Source organism: Ambystoma mexicanum, chromosome 1p (genome assembly GCF_040938575.1).
Source record: "Ambystoma mexicanum isolate Mex_15411 chromosome 1p, UKY_AmexF1_1, whole genome shotgun sequence".
In the NCBI taxonomy this organism is placed as follows: Eukaryota; Metazoa; Chordata; class Amphibia; order Caudata; family Ambystomatidae; genus Ambystoma; species Ambystoma mexicanum.
This window is the reverse complement of record NC_090921.1, coordinates 297,585,768-297,605,474: the sequence shown is the minus strand read 5'-3', so window position 1 is coordinate 297,605,474 and position 19,707 is coordinate 297,585,768. Positions and strand designations below refer to the sequence as shown.

At 44.3% G+C, this 19,707-nt stretch overlaps 1 protein-coding gene across 4 annotated transcripts in view; it reads left to right on the top strand.

The window, feature by feature from the left end:
- Positions 1-19,707, top strand: part of ARHGAP45 (Rho GTPase activating protein 45) — a 471,885-nt gene that overhangs the window by 421,757 nt on the left and 30,421 nt on the right. For 2 of the 4 annotated variants that reach the window (XM_069647375.1, XM_069647365.1), the window contains exons 14-18: positions 1,099-1,241; positions 1,594-1,692; positions 5,396-5,506; positions 6,001-6,170; positions 18,417-18,605. In XM_069647375.1, coding sequence (XP_069503476.1) covers positions 1,099-1,241; positions 1,594-1,692; positions 5,396-5,506; positions 6,001-6,170; positions 18,417-18,605 — 712 coding nt within the window. The remainder of the gene's footprint in view (positions 1-1,098; positions 1,242-1,593; positions 1,693-5,395; positions 5,507-6,000; positions 6,171-18,416; positions 18,606-19,707) is intronic. The other 2 variants (XM_069647391.1, XM_069647383.1) reach the window with 2 other exon arrangements.

The window sequence follows — 19,707 nt, the reverse complement described above, 5'->3', positions numbered from 1 at the left end:
AAGGCGCCTGAGAGGAGAAGAGTCTTGCTTTAGCACATTCTTCACACTAAATCCTCTCTCCAGTTCATTCTGCAGAATAGTCCCCATTCCATGGCAAGGAATCCAATTCTGACATTCCTCTCATAGTAAACTGCTACTAGTAAATGTCTCTGCTACTTCCATATTTCTCAGAATAGCTGCATGGAATCCATTCCCTCCCTCGAAGAGATCCTGCTTTAAAAGGTGGTCTGAATGTAACACATTGTATTTGTATTTAGTTCTTTATTAAGTGCCGAAAGCCCACAGGCATCAGGGCGCTACACATACACAAGGACCAAGAAAGAAAAGACGCTACAAACAGGGCAGAATGATTCCGTACAGGTCTGGCACCGATTTGGCACAAGTCTGGGAGGCTATTCAAATAGTAACGTGTTTAGTGGTTTCCTAAGAGTTGGATAGCACATTACCAGGCATAACTCTAATGGTAGTGAGTTCCAGTCTAGAGTAGTTAGGATGATAAAAGAACGGCCCAGACCTCTTGCTCTTTTAGATCTGGGAACGAACAGTAAAGAGCCCGAAACGGGGCGAAGATGGTGCTGCGCACTGTAGAGTTTCAATTTGTCCTTGAGAAAAAACCAGGGCATTGCCAAAAATATACCTATGGGCCACTGAGAGTGCCTTGAAACACACTCTTGCTGCCACACACATCCAGTGAAGTCCCTTTCTAGCCTGCGTAATATGTCCTCTCCTTGAGATATCACAAACAACACGAACTGCGACATTTTGTAGTGTTTGGAGTCTCTTTAAATTATTGTTACTTGCTCCATTCCCCTGAAAAGGATCAACTGCACACTTGGCAAAGAGAAGTCCACCCATTGGATGCACTATAGAAAAGAGTGTGTTCTCCAGAGGATTCTGCTTCTAGACTCTTGACTCAGCCTCTTGCACACTCTTTGTCTTCTTCCGCTGGCATATTGTTCAGGGACGAGACTACTTCAGACACAGCACCATAAATGTATTAATCTGGTTTCATAGAGAAATACTTGGTTATGAACTATGGTTTTGACTTCTGCTGATCTTGTTTGGGCCATGCATTACAATTTAAAATGTCTACTTTAGGTCTCCCTGGATCCGGCAACGAAAATCCAGCTTCAACACCAATGATGTGGCAAGCAACAGCAACGAGGAAAGCAAAGAGTCTGGGGGTGTTGATGGACTACCAGGGCAAAAAGACCAGCGGGGTGCCAACGTGGAGCGCAGAGGTCAGTTCCCCTATCCTCTTCATTTTTATAACTGCACAAATATGTAGGGCACATGAAGGGGGCAGACTATTAACCAAGAGTTTAGGTGCTTCCACGTGTGTGGAAAGCTGAGGAGAAGGGTATCACATCTTGGTGAGTGGATCTAGTGAGGTAGTATTGCAGGGTGCATGTCCAGTTAGGAGACAAATGCCTTGAAAGCTTTCCGGCCTAAAGAGGGTCACAGGCCCTTTTTCACTGTTCTTGTTAGGTTTGTCTGCAAACTCATTGCCCCCAGTAATAGGAGGAATGGATCCTCTCCCCCTCTTTCGGGCTTCTGCAGGGTTCTAATCGACCACCATGGTTTAATCCTCAGGTGGGAGAGGGCACCAGGTTCATAAATCCTGGCCAACAGCCATCAGCGACACAGAGAGTGCAGGCGGCAGCAGCAGGAACTCATCGTCAACACACTCAGGTATCTCATCAAAGTCTCAGCTCCATACATCATTTACTAGTAGAAATTATCCACCCAACACTTTGACCTAACCTCTTTCCCCCAACCACCACGTACACAAATCAACTATCACTTGCTGTATCTTCCGGATAGCCGTGAAGATTTCGGCAAAAAAACGAATGGAGAAATGACCTAATTCTTTTAACTTTATATGTTTTAATAATGCAGAAGCAGACCCCCTGCATACAACTCTCACCCTCCCACCCTAACTTACAGCCTTACCCCAACCCCACCGATTATTTACTATACATGTACAAAAATACCTACCATTTTTGGTGAAAATAATGCGGTCATTTCTCCTTTGTTTTTTTACATTTGTTTTTTTCTACTAATTCGGTATCCTCCAGCTAGCATTTTCTGATCTCTTGTGCCTTTGGAAGCTATAGGGCACATGTGAGGGATTTGGCTTTGGGGAGCAGGTTCTACAGCAATGTTAGGACTGATTTTCTATACCCTGGCCTAGTGGACAGATGTATAGAAGGCCATTCTATATTGTGACATGGACAACTCTGGGAGCTGTAGCCAAAACAGTTCAAGGTAGCAAGGTGAGTGTTCTAGGCTAAGTCTCAAGATGTGGTGAGCTTGTAAGGGGTCCACAATGAGCACATAGAGTGAAATAGTGAAGGAATACACTTAGACAAACATATATCAAAATACTTCTTTACTAATGGCCAAATAACACAGTGAAAGATGACCACAAACAGGTAATATTATCACTCAATACTAAAAATCAGATACATATATACAATTACTAAAGTAGGGCAAAATACATATCAAAACCCTGAAAGGGAAGGTACAAATTAGTATTAGCAATACTAGTCCACGGAGATTCAATCCTAACTTTAGAAGTCCATCCCTAAAATATATGGGGCCTTGTGCCCAAAAGTTTAGCAATGTTCCATACAGCTTTGGGAAGCTGGAATAAATGAAGGTAGGGTCTCTGGGGTCCAGTGAACAGTTGCAAGTGTCAGGAGACAAGTTAAACTAGCTAAAAAACGTGTTCCCAACTTTCAGAGTGCTTGTGTGAACAAGCAATGGCGAAGCCAAAGTATTCTAAACATTTCTAAAAGTTACCAAACTTTTAAAGGGGAGTTAGGGGAGCAGGTAATTATTGCATAACTCACCCCGTACTCCGACTCTTCATGAGACTCGGCAGGTCGGTTGAAGAAGGTCCAAGGTCACTTTTACTGCTGTCGGCTTGAGCCCTTGATCCCCAGGGCTTGCAGTTTCGAGCAGCTCTGCGGTCGGTTTCTAATGCTGGTGCAAGGTCTCTCGGTTGGAGAATGCAGCGGAACTCGATGTAGGGCCCTTCTCAGGACAGGAATGGATGCAGGTCAGCAGTTTTGGATGATGGTCACTGATGCACAGCGATGCAAAGGGATTCACTTGCCCCAGTCAGACGTTCCCTGCTATCTTGGGTCCCCTTGATGCTAGGACCACAACGTTTCATAGAGGTAAGTCTTGTTGCACAAACTGAAGACCCTCCCCCCAAGTTCCAGGCCTCAACTCGGAATGGCAGCGTCTGCAGCACAGTATCCAAAACTCAGAGCTGATCCTTCGTCGTAGTACTCCAAGCTGACGTCGCAGGACTGCTGAAGATGTTCCACAGCACAGGGCTCTAGCAAGACAGCAGCAGAAGTTGGTCACCAAGCCTTCTTCTGACGGGTCCACGGTCTCCTTGCAAGTCTTGTACCTGGACAGGAGTCTTAGCTCCTTCAGTTTCTTCCAGGATCTCTCCAGAGTGGGTGCATGGTTCCTCTTATTATCCTAAAATCCAGGTAAGAGCAGCAGATCCCAATAGCCAATGACAGCTCTGTCCCACACACACCCCAGTATAGGCCCAATCAAGACCCTTGGCAGCAAAACTCATGCATACTACTCAGACACACTGGCATCAGTTTGTGGATTGGGACCAGACACCCCCAGCCCACTTCCTGGCAGCAAAAACACATAGCCCTCCTGTAGCCTGCCAAAAACCTCTGCTTTCCCGGGCACTGGAAGTCCATGTAAGGATTTTCCTGGCCTCACAGGCCAGGAAGAAGGCTAAAAGACAAGATGGCCAAAAGACAAGCGTACAATCTTGTGGTATGGCCATGTTTAACCACTAGCCACAGTTAGTAACCAAACACGGTAAACGCGGTACGGCTAAAACGAAATGCACCAAAAAATTGTCAAAAGTCACTTCTGCCACCAGGTTGTCCATTTAGCACACATAGAGTAACCAAAAATCCTCTGAGTGTTAGTCCAGGGCAAAACAAAAGGTTACCACAAGGGTTTACAAGTTACTAAAAGTAGTAACAAAGTACTAGACTAAGGGAAACAATGTTTCCCAATACTGCCAGCCCAAAGGACATATCAGTTTCCCCATAACAGATGAGCCGAAGCCAGTGTAGTGAAGCTTAATGCTTCACTGCACTGTAAAAAGAACAGGTCAGATAGAAAAATAAAAGGAACACGTTTGTGGGTCCATATAGATGGAAGGAAAGGTGCAGTAAAGAGGAATCTTTCCTAACAAGCACCAACAAGAGGTGGCATTCCAATCCTTCACAGCAGGAGGCACTACTAAACGGGCTCATAGTATTTAGCTCCTGTAGTGTATGCCTTGCACAGCAGTAGATAGTATGAATAGTTTGAAATAATAAAAGTAGGGAGCAACGTGAGGGGTAATGACAGGCTCTTAAAGGGGAGTATGGAACCCGGCAGCCACTGTGGCATAGAACCAACCATTCTCTTAAAAGGGAGACTACTGATGGATTGATGTGCTGGAAAGGATGGCCTGATGCCTCATTAAGAGTAGTCTAGAGTTTAGCAGCACTCACAGAATGGAAACATTCTATTCTTTTCATTTATATTATGGTGATTAGCAGCCAGGGTAACATGGGGAACATCGGTTTCCTGTAATGGGAGTCTGTAGCCTGGCAGCCATGATAAGGTGGCCTCAGTCCCATTTATAGGATATAGGGTTCCTGGAACCAGGAGTATGGGAACCATGACCTAAACTGCTTCCAGGCTCTGCAAAACAAGTTGGTCAAGTATAACCTTAACATTAAATTAAGGTGTTGAATATTGAAAGAATGTTGATGTGTTTTACACTTATCTCAACATTTCAATCATTGTTCGTGTTATAATAAATGTCCTACTTCTCCTAAACCTGTGACGAAGAACTCCCATAGTGGCATGCATTTGGAGGCTGCGGGTAGTGCAGATAAATAAATGATCACTACATATAAGTGAGTAGATTTATATAGTGTGTAGATCACAGAGCTGGCTGCTTCGAGGCACTGTTAATGCTACATACTGAAGACTCGCCTCCCAACTTGGTCAAACGCTGTTAATAAGCAACCACATCTGTGCATTCAGATGAAACCTTACTCTACAAATGTCCCAGTAGAAATGCATATTTATGCCACAGTGAAGCAATGTTGTGCCATATGTCAGTGGGAAACATTTCTGACCTGTGATACTAGGTCTGCAACTTGGTGTCTGTAAGGAGAGAATATTCCTTGGACCAGCCTCCCACTGTGGCAGAGAAGGGGGGTGGAACGGGAACCTTGTTGCCACATAGCTGCTTCCACTGGTCCTAGCAGAAGCAGTGCAGATAAGAATTGAAGACTGTTACTTCCTTGAAATACAGGGAATGGATGTAAAGTGTTGTGTTTTTCAGGTGACTTTTCCAGCAATATTCCACTGATGACCTCCAATGGTGCTGTGTCATCGAGCGAAGACCTGGATGTGAAGGATGGCAATGCTGTGTCGTCTACCGCTTTGGAGGAGAGTACGTGGTATTGGTGGCTCTGGACAGTTGAGGTCACATGACCTCTAAAAGGACACCACTCTGGACTGTAACTTAAGGCATGGTACAGAGTAGTGCACAGTGACATCAGATAGGTTCCACCACAGTTACGCTTAGGTCTGGCCACAGTTTCCAACCAAAAAGGGTAGGATGTGTGGGGAACAATGACTTCTACTAGGGGTTAGGAAATGGTCATTTAAACGTGAGCTGTGTTAATGGCATACGGCCTCTAGCAATACACAAGATATCGTACTATCACTTGAGACAAACTAGGTTTACAGATGGAGGGCCGTGGTGACTTCCAACAAAGTAGACAATCTGACACATAATCTCTGACGATTCATGGTACTGTGCATATTCATGTATATCAATTCCTCTTGCTGCAGCCTTTTAATTTGTGACGTTCAGAGGTCTATGAGGCAGAGTGGTGTCCACCATTACTCACACATCTGTATTTTTGAACCCCCCTTTTCCAGGCATCAGTGGAATCGGCGAAGAAATCCCTGTACCTCTGCCCACTGGTCCTTTTCGAAACATGGGTTTATCCAAAGCCGCCCAGACGCACCGACTGCGAAAGCTACGCACACCGTCCAAGTGCAGAGAATGTAACAGCTACGTCTACTTCCAGGGAGCTGAGTGTGAAGAAGTACGAAGCTGGGGGAAAAGGGATGGAAATGCTGGGATGGAGTTACGAAATGGCTCCCTACCACTAACAGGAAGCTTTACAAGATGTATGGATGTGTTGTGAGTGTGACTGTGTATTAGTAAACACAAGTGGGAATTTGATGTGGTGTCCTGGGCCTGTACAAGCTCTTGACTAGATAAAAGAAATCCCCAAAATATTTGACCCCTGCTGAGCTTCGAAGCTTGCACAAAAAGGTACTCTTATCTCTCTATTACAATGAACGGATCACTGTGCCCATCAAAGAAGAAATATGAATTATGAAAGACATTCTATATAAAAAAACAAATATTTTAGTCCAAACATTTTTTTTCTAAAAAGAAAAGAACGTTCTACTTACCAAAATAATTTGGAACAAATTTAAGCTGTTTACAAACATACAGAAATTAAACAATTATTGCAAAACATCAAAAGTCAAAATTCATATTGGGAACTCCGAAAATAAACCTTCATGCTCATACCAACTGTCACACCACGTACATTCCAATCTAAATTTCACTCTGGACTAGCTACATTAATGAAAACACTGTTTCCTATCTTCTTAACAATTATGAAAAGCACAATTCATTGCAAAAGAAAAAGACTTTCTGTCCAGATCTCATTTTTGTTCTGTTCTTTTTTCAGAGAGACTGAACAATAATCATTCTATCTGCCATGCATGTTTCTGTTCACTGAAGCGTTTAATACATGAACCTTCTTCTGGAGGAATGAACAAAACATTTTAGGATCTTTTTTCCTTAAATTTAGAGGTGGTACTTTGACAAATTATATTTCTCAATTTTTTTATTGAGTTCTAGAAGCAAAGTCAACAGAACAAAAAAAACTGTGATCAAAAACTTTAGAGGTTAGCCATTGCATTAGCCATTATATAAACGTTCCACTTCAAAATAGTGCTATGGGTTTTAATTAGCAAAAGACAGACCTAAGAGAGTTTATGAATAACCTCATGAAGCATTTAAGGGCAGACTGCCCTTAACGGAATGCTTCCAAAACATGTAGCTTTCAAAAAATATAAAGGACAAGAAATGGGAATTGAATCACCTTCTTTCTTTCTAAAGTAACATGTTGGAAGTGTAATTAGGACTAAAACACTTTCTCATTGACCTCCTATTTTGATATTTCATGGAAAAGTCTTTATCTTTCATGAAGGTATAACATGTTTTATAGTATGTGCTGTATTGTCAAATGTACCCTAAATTATGTTTTCTAATTTCCCTCGTATGTAATATCTAAAGAAGAAAAAGAAATAAGAAGTCTTAAAGAACCTTCTTTTATAGATATAAATGCCAACTAAAATGACAGCAAGAAAACATGAAGGGAGTATAATGTAATAAGTAGTTTTTAAATTAATATTAAATTAAACTAGCCAGCAAATTCCCATCTGTTTTGCACTGTGGTTCCTCTCAGAACACTATTGGAGTGGTTATAAGATCTTTCAGCATAGGAGGAGGCAACCAGAAATGCAGTCCTTCTATTTTAAGTGAGTGCTAACTCTTATGTTATCCGAATGCTGTAGACTTTGGGAGTTGTAGTCTTAGCTAAGTGAGGGAAAATCCAGTCCCTCAGACCGTACATTCCAATAACTGCAAGATCTTTCAGCACTGTAGAGACACAGGAAATAGTCTTATTTCTATGCCAAATGAGCACAAGCTTGTGTGTTGCCTGCACCCATAGATTCTGTGATTCTGTGAGTTATGGTCTTACCACAATGAAACATCTTAAAGCTGGACTCTCCCATGAGTTTGTGACAAGAGTTTCCTAGGACGCCCTGCCCTGGTGCACTGCCCAGGAGGCTACTAACTTCAGTGAGGACCATAAAAATATTACTGTATAACTTGCACATAGCATATACATACAGTACTTTCTTTACTAATCTGATTGTATTTACACATACATAACCACAATCCATCAATTATCTTTAGCAAGAACCTAGCTCACTGTTGAAGGGTGGCAGGCAGTTATACTCCAAATGTGATATTGAAATGTGTCTATTTTGCTCACTCAACTTAAATCCACAGTTCCTTCAAATGATGGTCAGCTGCAGGAACTAGGCCGAACGTGAACTGACATGGTAACTCGAACAACGAATAATACGACAAAGCATTAACAACTTTTGGAAGATTCACATTTCTCAAAGAAACTCTGCAACATCACTTTTCTTTCAATTTGAAGCCAGTTCTTTAACTTGATTAACCAGTGTAAACAAGCCAATGCTCCCTTGTTCTGAGATTTGTGTTTCACTTGCAGACCAACAGAAGCTCACATTTTCATAGCACACAGGAATCTACTGTGGGTCTATTCCCTCTCTTCACCTTGGCATTGTGTTGGGACTGAGGTCAGGGAACAAAACATATTTCTTTTTCCAATTTGACTGATGAGTCTATGTATATCATGGTATCACCATCGTTTCTTGTTTTCCTTTATCAAAAGTTGTATCACTTATCCATGTTAATCAATCATTTGAATTAACAGCATTCTTATCATATCCCAATCTGTGTCTGAACAGTCATTGCATGCAGACTGAAGAGTGATGGACTACTGAGACAAAAGAAAGGAATTCAGAAAGCAATTATTTTTAGCTTTTGCCATACTCATAAAGGAGATACCAAATACCAAAATTAGTGTACCTAGATCAATGGAGCATTGCATTAAGTACTTTACAAGACAGCAACAAAAGAGCTTCCAGGTAAACTAAGGCCACACACATCATACAAACAAAGGCTTTTCCATTCACTACAAGATATTTCTAGGATACATCATGACGCCATGTACACACACATGCAGTAAGCATTACTGGGTACACATTGAGTAAAGATAGGATTCCTTAATTGGATAAGTAGTTCTTTAATATTTCTTTGCAATCAACTGATCTTCTCAAACTTCCTCCATTTTATGAGGAAGGAATTGCTTCCAAATCAATGCAACGCCTTGGAGTCGATAATAGATTTAAAATGCAAATTAGAGCCATCACTTGTTTGTAAGAATAGCTTGATATCTGCGCACACACAACATCCATACAAATAAAAGAATTGTGGTGCCTGTTGGGGTTGGCGAAAGTGCACCCTTTTACTAATAGATGATAAGACTGTGCAACAGATGGCGCACGGTTAAAAGTGCAAATAGATATGGCACAGTATCTAGTAGGTCAGCACATGGTGCATCATGAAAAATTAGTAATACATATTTTATAGAATGGGTTAAGATAAAAACATAAGTGATGAAAGGCAACAAACCTATTGGGATCTCTACTTCTAGGGATAGATTCTGGCTCGCTTGGGCTCTGGTTTCTATCTCTCACCTCTTCCTTCCTCTCAAGAGTGGCTTGCCAAGCCCTTCTCTGCCCCCAGTGTACCTTTTCCTGGATTCTGCTCTCTCTAGCCCTCTCTCTAGCGCTCACTTTTGGGTGAGTGCGCGAGACAGAGAAATAGAGAGCGCGCGCGAGTGCGAGAGAGACAGGCTCGCAATCATTATTCAATGAAGGTATATGTGTTTCAAAACCCTTCTTGCCTCAATGTCTGTTGCAAGCTTTCAATTGTCCACTCTCTTCCCAAAGTCTTTGTTCTGATGCTCTACTCCACCCAGCTCTGACTGTTCTACTGCCACCTTCACCCCCTCTGGGCTTCTAATCTGCCTCCTTCTCGCTTCTGGTATCCAGAACCATCTCCAACCTCCGCCATGTGCTCTCTTTGCTCACCAATCACCACATGCTTTTCTACTTCTGCCTCACTCGCCAACCTCCTGACTCCGAACTCCAATACCAACTGACTCAGAGCCTGTGTGTATGTAGGTAACTGCTGAACCCATATGCATGCATACGTATAAAATGCCGATCCCATACCCTCACCCAGAATAATTTGTCTCACACATTGTTTGTCAAGTGTTGGCAATTAAAGGCCGTAGGTTTTATTGTACAGATATGGTTATGCAAATAACAATAATCACATATCATGATCGTAACAATAATTTTGGGCACCGGGTCTTGGGGTTACGCCCTCTGGCCCGTGCCTGCCTTATCATGTCCCACGACTTCTTGTGGGCACCGTACAGTGCCCTGTACTTCTTTACCTTTGTTCTTCTCCCTTATTTGTAGGGTGGGAGGGTTTGTGGTAAAGAAGCAAAGGTTTGGAAGGCACTGAGTAAACAGTGCACCTCCTGTGTGTTTGGGACCCCGTTCACGGTCCACAAACTGTTTGTGTTTTCTCAGAGCATGCTGCTCTGTATTTATAAGACCCAGGGGAGCCCTGGGTCTTTGATATGTATAGTAGTGGGGGCTGTTATGTTTCAGCCCCCGGCCGAATAGCCAACTATCTGGCCCCCCCGGCGGGGGCAGGTCTTTGAACCTGATCCCTGCCTGCCTGTTGGTTTCCTTAGGTGCTTAGCACCTTGCTGCATGAAGGAAGGGTAAGGTGATTGCTCACACCTCACCCTTCCTCAGCATTGTGTTGCACAGACTACGTGTCTCTTCGACTTGGGGGGAGGAGAGGAGCAGAGAGGGGGAGAGGTTGGGCTGCCCCTCTCCAGGCCTGCTGATGGTAACAGCAGTTACCCTACCTCGCTTTGTGCGGCACTGCAGCATTGCCCATAACTGCTGAACCCATATGCATGCATACTTATAAAATGCCGATCCCATACCCTCACCCAGAATAATTTGTCTCACACATTGTTTATCAAGTGTTGGCAATAAAAGGGCGTAGGTTTTATTGTTCAGATATGGTTATGCAAATAACAATAATCACATATCATGATAGTAACAATACTTTTGGGCACTGGGTCTTGGGGTTTCCCCCTCTGGCCCGTGCCACCACACGTGGGCAGGTTGACGGCTGACCGCATGCCCCCAAAAGTATCTCCTATTGACAACCCCTGGAGGCTAGAGTTGCTGTGATTTCTCGAAAGAAATGTTCCATGCCCTTGCTTGATAGGTGGGTGCCGTCTTTGTGAAAAAGGTCCGGGTCACCCAGTGTAATGGCTGGGTGCTTTATGAAGCCCAGTCCTCTTGCTGTACAAACCTTTTCCAGCCCCCTGTTGATTTTCTGTCTGGAAATGTCTACAGATTTGTAGCAGTTGGCCCCTTGCCATTTCTTTCTGGGTAGGATGGCCGAGAAGTATATTTCCGTTCCTTTCCAATTATGTGAGATACCTGCAAGGGAGGGCACATGTCCTCAAGTAACTTTCTTCTCCCCAAGGATACTAGGTCATTGCCCCCTAGGTGTATGATCAGAAATTCTGGCGGGTCTCTGTACGCGACCAGATCTGCTAATGTTTCGTGGATTTCTGCCCATCGTAGGCCTCTGTAGCCCCACCATGAGGAAATGGTGTTCCTGAAAGGTGGCCTTTCTTTAGTCTCCTCTGCCCATTGGCCCGTCCTGAAGATAAAAGAGTGGCCGACTATCCATGCGGGTTGAAGACGGGTCCTCCCTTCGCCTGGTGTTTCTGTATGAAGGGAGGGAGAAAGAAAGGGTGAGGGTGGCTGGCTATATTAGTTGCGGTCTGATGTATCTTTTGTAGCAATCTGATTTCCAACCCCCTATGTTTTTTAGTTGTTGGGGCGCTAAACCTCCCTGCCATGCTGAGGTGGCAGCACCTATTCTGAAGGAATGGGTGCCAAAACCCCTGGGATCCCATCCCGCATTGTTGATTGCTTTCATCAGCACCCCTTTGAATTGGTAGCGGCTTAGTGCCGAGGCGTCCTTATGGATCAAAAACCTCCCCCCAACCTTGGGTCTTTGTGCATAGTAGAGGTTGGTAATACATACCGGGCAGTTTACTGCCTCATCTATGCAACAAATGTTGATGGTTCTTTTTGCCCCAGTTTTTGATTGTTGGATTTCTATGCTGAGGCTCTCCTGTCTGACCCTGACTTCCATGATGCCCAGCCCATTGGTGGCCTTGGTGCTAGAAGCAATGAGTTTTCCCACATGGAACACCCGAAGTATGCCAGGAAGAAAGCTGTTCTGAACAATAAGATCTCGTAAGGATGTCAACATATGGCTTCCAGCTGGTTTGCGATTTGTACCAGTTTGTTGAAATCAAGGGGGTGGCGGGTGTCTACGTGGGGGCCCTTTATTCTGCCCCAACCTTTCAATGCATAAGAAATGAGGGCACTTTGGGTGGGGTCCGAATCACCCCATATTTTTGAGAAATATGAGACTGCAACTAGGTGTCTTTTAGCCCCATCTATCTTAAAGCCTTGTTCATGTGCCCATTTTAAAAATATTTCTATGTCTTTAATCGTTATTAACTCTACATGTTTTATGCCTGTGGCTTTCAAAACTGTTTGTAAGCACTTACTGTACTGCGCTGCGTTGGTGCTTGCTAGCGCTTTCCCTGCCATCTCTGTGAGGGAGCCTAGGGAGGTGTTGGCACCCGTCTTTGAGGTGCCTGGTTCTTGTATGACATCCCGGCCTTGGCTCTCTGGCACTGGTGTTGATGCCATTATATTATTGGCACCCGTTTTTGTGGTGCCTGGTTCATGTTGTGCATCCCGGCCTGGGCTCTCTGGCGCTGGCGTTGATGCTGTTATTTTTGTTTTCCCATTATTTCCCAGCATTCCGCCGGTATTGGCGTCATCTGTTACCGAGCGTGCAGCGCTAGCTCCCGGAATCTTGGCCACTGAAAGCGAGATAAAGCATCTGCAATGTTATTATCTGCCCCAGTGATGTGTTTAGCTTTGACCACAATGTTTTCTTGTAGTGTGACTGCTGTGATGCCTCGTACGACTTTTAGCACTAAAGAGCATTTGGTAGACCTTCTGTTTATGGAGCCTACTACTGCCATGTTGTCGCACCCGACCAAGAGTTCCTTTTTAGCAAGCTGCCTGCCCCAGATGTATAATGTTAGCAAGATGGGAAAAAATTCTAGGAGGGTGATGTTTTTAGTCCACCCTGCCTGTTGCCATGAGTTGGGCCAGTGTCCTGCCACCCACTCTGCGTCTAGTATGGCTCCAAACCGCTTTCTTCCGGCTGCATCAGTAAAAAGGACCCTTTTTGCCATGTAACTAAATTTTTAGTTCCAGGCTTCTGGAAAATACCCTCCCTTGAGGGATTACTCTGCCAGCGAAATTGAGACTGCCTGCTAATGATTGAAATTCTTTAACTGTGCCTTTGTCTTTTATTATCAGGGCTTGTATCTTCTCCAAGAGTTCCGCAATTTTTGTTTGCGGGATCCTGCATAGTCCTTGTGCAGAGTCAATTTCAGTGCCCAGGAAAATTATGTTGGTGGCTGGTTTGGTCGTTTTTGCTTTTGCTAGGAGTATGCCCCAGTGTGCGGCCATTCCTTCTAATTTCGCCAGGGCTCCATTGCATTCTTCTGAGTTTGCTGGGCCCATTACCATAAAATCATCTCGGTAGTGTACTACTTTGGTTCCTGATCTATGTTTTTTAAAAGACCATTGAAAAAAGGAGCTGAATTGCTCGAATAGGGCGCAGGATACTGCGCACCCCATTTGGGAGGCATCTGTCTACATAGAATTTGTTGTTAAACGTAAAACCTAACCATTGCTGGGAGTTTGGGTGGACTGGCAATAGTGTGAAAGTGGATTCGATGTCTAGTTTGGCTATCAGGGCGTTCCTGCCACATTCCTATGAGTCTTACTGCCTCCTGGAAGTGTGTGTAGGATGCTGCAGATTCCGTGAGTGGAATGCCGTCGTTCAGGGATTGGCCTTTGGGATAGGATGGGGAGATGGGGAGCAGGTGCAAGTGGATCTAGGTCACCTGGCCTAAGCCCCGCCCACCTGGTAATTTCCTGCCTGCCGCTCTTTTTCACCACTTAGCAAGCACCGCCCACCTGGTGCCTTCCTGTTTCCCGCTCTTTTTCACCACTTAGCAAGCCACGCCCACCTGGTGCCTTCCTGCTTGCCGCTCTGTTTCCCTACTTAAGGAGCCCTCCAGCTTCTTTTCCTTTGCAGATGGTTAGCCGGTGCAAGTGGATCTAGGTCACCTAGCCTAAGCCCCGCCCACCTGGTGCCTTCCTGCCTGCTGGTCTTTTTCACCACTTAGCAAGCCCCGCCCACCTGGTGCCTTCCTTCACCATCACCGTCTTGTGGCCAATGCTGGATTTGACTTTTATGGACTTCATTCATTCACGGTGCGTCACTCTTTCTCAACTCTCATGCTGGACTTCCTTTGCATCTTGTACTCATGGTGGCCCTGAATCATTCTATTCCCATCTTCATCTTGTATCCTGGCTTGCAACATTATGTGTTACTGCTGACTTCTGCAATTGTATTCGCTCTCCACTCTTGCTTCTCCACTCTTTTTGACTGCTTACTCTCTGTTCTCTCCTCATTTCCCTTCTCCCTTTTCCTATCTCCTCCCCTTACTTTCTTCTATGCACTTACTCTATCAGAATTGTCCCTGAACCTAATATGATAACAACCTCGTCTGTTTCCTCCACCCTCCCATTACTGTTTTTTCCTCCCCATCACCCCTCCAGCACTATCTGAAATGTCGTCAGGCCTAGTATGATAGTCGCTTGTTTTGTTCCTCCCCTCCCTTTCTGCACCCCTCTCCCTCACCTTTTGTTTTTCCCCGGCTCTACCAGAAATGTCGTCAGGCCTAGTACGGTAGTTGCCTGTCTGTTTCCATTTCCTTCCCACTCTCCCCCCACCCTTCTTTATCTATGTCTTAGCTCTTGCACTATCTGAAATGTCGTCAGGCCGAGTACGATAGTTAATTTCACATCCTTACTGTTCATGGCCTGTAAGAATGTGGTTGTATTTTCCCTTGTTGCCTCCCTTGCCTTGAAACGCTTTGAAACACATTGTGTATAGGCGCTATATAAATAAACAATCATATCATATCAGGATAGGTGGTGGATTAGTCTCATTTTTCCAGGCTCTTTTTTTGGGACCAGGCCTAGTGGTGATATTATGTACTCTGAGGGGCATGTGGTCCCAGGGTCCACCGATCCTGCCTAAAAGCAGCTCTTTCTTGATTTTGCTCTCCACTATTTGGGGGTTGTCCCTGGCCGACTTTAGGTTCAGAGGGATGTTCTGTGACCCTGTGCCCTGAAATGGGATGACAAAACACTTGGAGAAACCCTGCCGGATAGTCTTGCTGGTTTCTCTGTCTGGGTAGTTCGATAGCGCATCTCTAAAATTGTTTGGGTTGATCGGTGTTCTACCTGGTGCCAAATCTGGGGTTGAAAAAGCGTGGTTGTCACTAGTCTTTTGGGTTTTTGGCTGGCAGTCTGGTGCAGTTGCTCGCTGCGTGATCACCGTTGCAGTTTGTGCAAGTGTGTTTGTACCAGCATTCTTTACCCCAGGAGCATTGTTTTTTTTCCAAAATTCCTGCATGGAGTGTTGGCTTTTGAACTGTGGTTTTTGTTATGCCTTTGGGTATTAGACTTAGCCGCCCATGGCTGGGTTTTACGAAAGGGCTGTTCCCCCTTTTTATGCTTCTCATTATCGTTATTTCTGGGACCTGTGTTTTTGGTATTTTTGGAGGGGTTCTGGGAGGCCTCTTCCTCCGCTGGGGTAGTTGTTTTTATGTTCTGGGCGCTTTAAGTCTAGCCACGCAGAGCAATAAGCTCCCGCATTTCAGAAGGGGGCGCAGGCATTACATTTTGACTGTGCCCTGCACCCTTACATGTCCTAACGGTGGATGCCCATAGGATCCCCCGCATACCACCCCGGCCGGGACCCATCATCCTCTGGCTTGGTGAGGTGCCAAGCCTCCTGAGATGCCCTACCCCGGGTCGTCCAGTGTTAGACAGCGGGACTTTGACACACTATTTACACCACAACACATAGACACTACATAGCCATGAATCGCATTCTAAAATGGTGTTGATGTTTGGGGAATTGAAAGCTTTGGGACATCATAGCAAGATATTTTCAACATGCCAATGGTTGACGCACACAAGTTCAATTTTTCCCAAAACAGGAGGCAGTGTTTACAATTAGCCACTATAGGGACTGATTATCAGCAGCATGTTAATCAGTAAGGGCACTGCTCTAGACAATAGGGTATATATAAAAATGGGCATTGAAAGGGTGCCCTTAGGATGTATGCCGAACCACTGGGCTAAACCATTGTTTGTCCCAGCACTCGTCTTGAGGTACCTTTCGACGCTATGGTTCCTACCACAGGACTCATTTCATTAATTGCTATATAGGATCCTGGCCGTTCTCCGTAACACAAAGGCCAGTCTATTGCCTCTCTCCGGATTCACATTCTTCCATTAATCTCCCAATGGGTTTATCCCTTAAGGACTGGCATGCCACAAAAAATAAGTACTAGTCACTCTGCCCAAATTCTCCAGAGCGCAAGCAGCAGTTTCAAAATAAATTCAGCTTTTTTTTTAACCTTCTGTGAGTGATCAAACAGTGTGCCTACCGATCTGAGCTTTTTCTCAGTATCAGAATGCACATGTTCCTTGATGTTTCCTTTGGCTTTGTTCAATGATGGCCTTTACATATAAACATACACCAGTCTTTGCTCCCTTGCTTGTGCTCCGTCATCTCAGCGGCTTCACCTAATTGTCAGCAGTGGCACACCACGTGCACATGTTGCCAAACCACTCAGGCTCCGCGCCCCTCGAGTTAGACTACTGATCTGCCAGGTACGGCAGCTTGAGCCATCAGCACCACCGTGTTCAGTGTCTAGTGGTTGCAGGCCTTTCTTTGGCTCCAAGGGGATCTCCTCAGCCATTTTCCCTATCTGGTCATATAATCACACTCTAGCTGCATAACCAATAAGTATGTGAGCCGCAATACAAAGTCAATATCGTTTATTAAGCAATGTCTAAGAAGTTTATTTACCGTTAGGATATTATAGTATGAATGCAAGCGCCTTCGGGACATCAGCAGCTATCCCTAACTGTTCTGATTTATTGGTCACAAAAATGATTTATATGAGCCGCAGCGCACTCTCCTCGAGAATCAATCTCACTGAATTTTAATCAAACTCACATAATCATCATCTTTTTTATTAACAACATAATCCCTTTCAATCCACAATTCCATATCGCAATTCTAAATTTCAGGGTACATCCCTTGACTAAATTGTAATATATTCTAACATATAAGAAAAAGAGAAAAATGTGTTGTGATGACATTCAAATATCAATAATTGATATATGCAAAAAAATAAACTAATACATTCTCACAAAACAAAAAATGAAATTCTGTCAAGTACTTTACAAATAACTTTGTTCGTTTCAGGAAGCTTTTTGTTTCATGTCAAAAGTCCTGCTTTGGGGTATCTCTACGTTTTGAATTGAAAAATACCCTTCTTCAGGAATTGCAGAATTGCAAAAAATGGGTCCCCCCTGTTGAATGAGTAATACAATTCTGGCCCTTACATGGGCCAGCCAGACCCGTGGAGTGGATTGATTGTGTTTCTTGGAGTCAGTGGTTAATGGTCATGAAGAAGAAACCCTTTCATTGGAATTTATGAGATTGGCTTTTGGTCCTTAAGATATACTCTCTAGCTTGGACCTTCCTTGGGTGTATTGTCAGTAGGTCCGTTGTCTTTTGGGCCCTTAAGATGGCCGCTCTAGCTTGGTCCTTTCTTGGGTGTATTGTCAGTAGATCTGTTGTCTTTTGGGCCCTTAAAATGGCCCCTCTAGCTTGGACCTTCCTTTGTGTATGGTCAGTAGGTCGGTTGTCTTTTGGGCTGTTAAGATGACCCCTCTAGCTTGGACATTCCTTTGGTGTATTGTCAGTAGGTCTGTTTGTACTGAACATAAGAAAGATGGATAAGTAGAAATGGTATTGAAAGACCTAAGAAAAACGCTTCTTATTTGGTAGAACTCCAGGCTGTCTTCTTTTGACAGTTGGAAAGGATCTCCATTATCCAAAGTGAAACCCAAGGCCTTTCATTAAAAACATACGTTTTGCTTTTTTTCAATGATATTGATGAATCCTTATTGTAGCATTTAGTAGTGGATTATCAAAAAAGTCTTCTGGGATTCATTATGTGGTCAGTGGGATAGTGTTTAATAATAGTCTACTACTGCACTGTGAATTGATCCTAACAACTCCTAGGTGAACGGATGGGCCGTCTTGCCCAATACGGAAAAGCAGAATCAACTTTAAATGTAGGATTTCAAAATCCCTCAGTGATTGGCTGGATTAATGTATTAGTGACAGAATTAGATATGAAACAAGTGAAGATGCACTAAACCACATTTACTCGAAATGGCTTGCAACTGCATTCCATCAAATGTTGGCAACAACATCACACAATCTCTGTCTTTCTCCGCAGTGCTACCTGGCTTGCCATAAGAAGTGTCTGGAGAACTTGGCCATCCAATGTGGTCACAAGAAGCTCCAGGGCAAGTTGCTGCTCTTCGGGAGAGACTTTTTGCAGACATCGCAGGATAGCTCTGATGGGATCCCATTTATAATCAAAAAGTGCATCTCCGAAATCGAGCGGCGGGCCATGACTATGAAGGTGATGATGACTTACACTCACACAGTCTCTACTGCCTCAGTCAACTCTACCATAGGGAACATTTTGTAACATAGAACGTGAAGGCAATATGTAAAGTTCTTTATTTCTATAAATTTACCCTTGTATGACTGAATGTATATTTTCCCTGATAAGTTGACTAGGCAAGGAATATTGCTGAAGTAATGCCATATTATATTGCAATCAACTTGGAGGCTTTTTAGGGTTTTTAATATCCATTTTACATGGGACTGCCAATCACATAGGAGATTAGTGTTATCTCTTTACAAAATATTAAAAATAAACAAATCTAAGCTGGGATGAGGTAGTAGGTTTTCAAATTGAGGTTTGCAATTGAGGCACAGAGGAGATCTAAAAACAGAACACTTATGATATGATGTGGCATTTACAACGTGCCTGTACACAAGTGTTTCTAGGCCTAACAAGACACGGAAGGGGAAACAAGGGAGGACAAAATAATGATATTGCTAGGCCTTGTGGCATTCAGATCGCAAGTGTGGGGAAGAGGGAGGGGGAGAAGTGCCAGGGGGAGCAGAAAGAGGAAGTGCAGTGACCTCACAAATGCAGCCAGCGGGTGGCTCTTAAGTACAGAGGGAAGGGACTGTAGGGTTGCAGACAGACCCTTAAGTGCTGGGGAGCACGGAGGCAGTGCAACGGCAACTGGGCATGAAGGAGCCTGGGCCAGAGTTCACAGGGTGGCCAGGTGACCAGTCGTGGAGCAGTCAGGTGCATCAGCAGGGGAGAGGAAGAGAGAGAGTGGAAGCGAAAAGGAAAATCTTGAGTTGCTTCCGGAACTGGATGTGGTTCTGCTCCAGTTTGAGAGAGGCAGAGAGGCTGTTACAGAGGGAGGCCCCAGCCGAGGAGATAGATCTGCCCCCAACTCTCTGCTTGAAGATGTATCTGACCCTCAGAGAGCTGCAGGTGGATGAGCAGAGAGCTTGAGAAGGAAGATGTTTTGGAAGAGAAAGTTGGAGGTAGACCGGTCGCAGGCCCGAGAAAGCCTTGTGGACAATGCAGAGGGTCTTGTAGTTGATCCTTGCAGCCACAGGGAGCCAGTAAAGAGATTTCAAAGCTGGAGAGATAC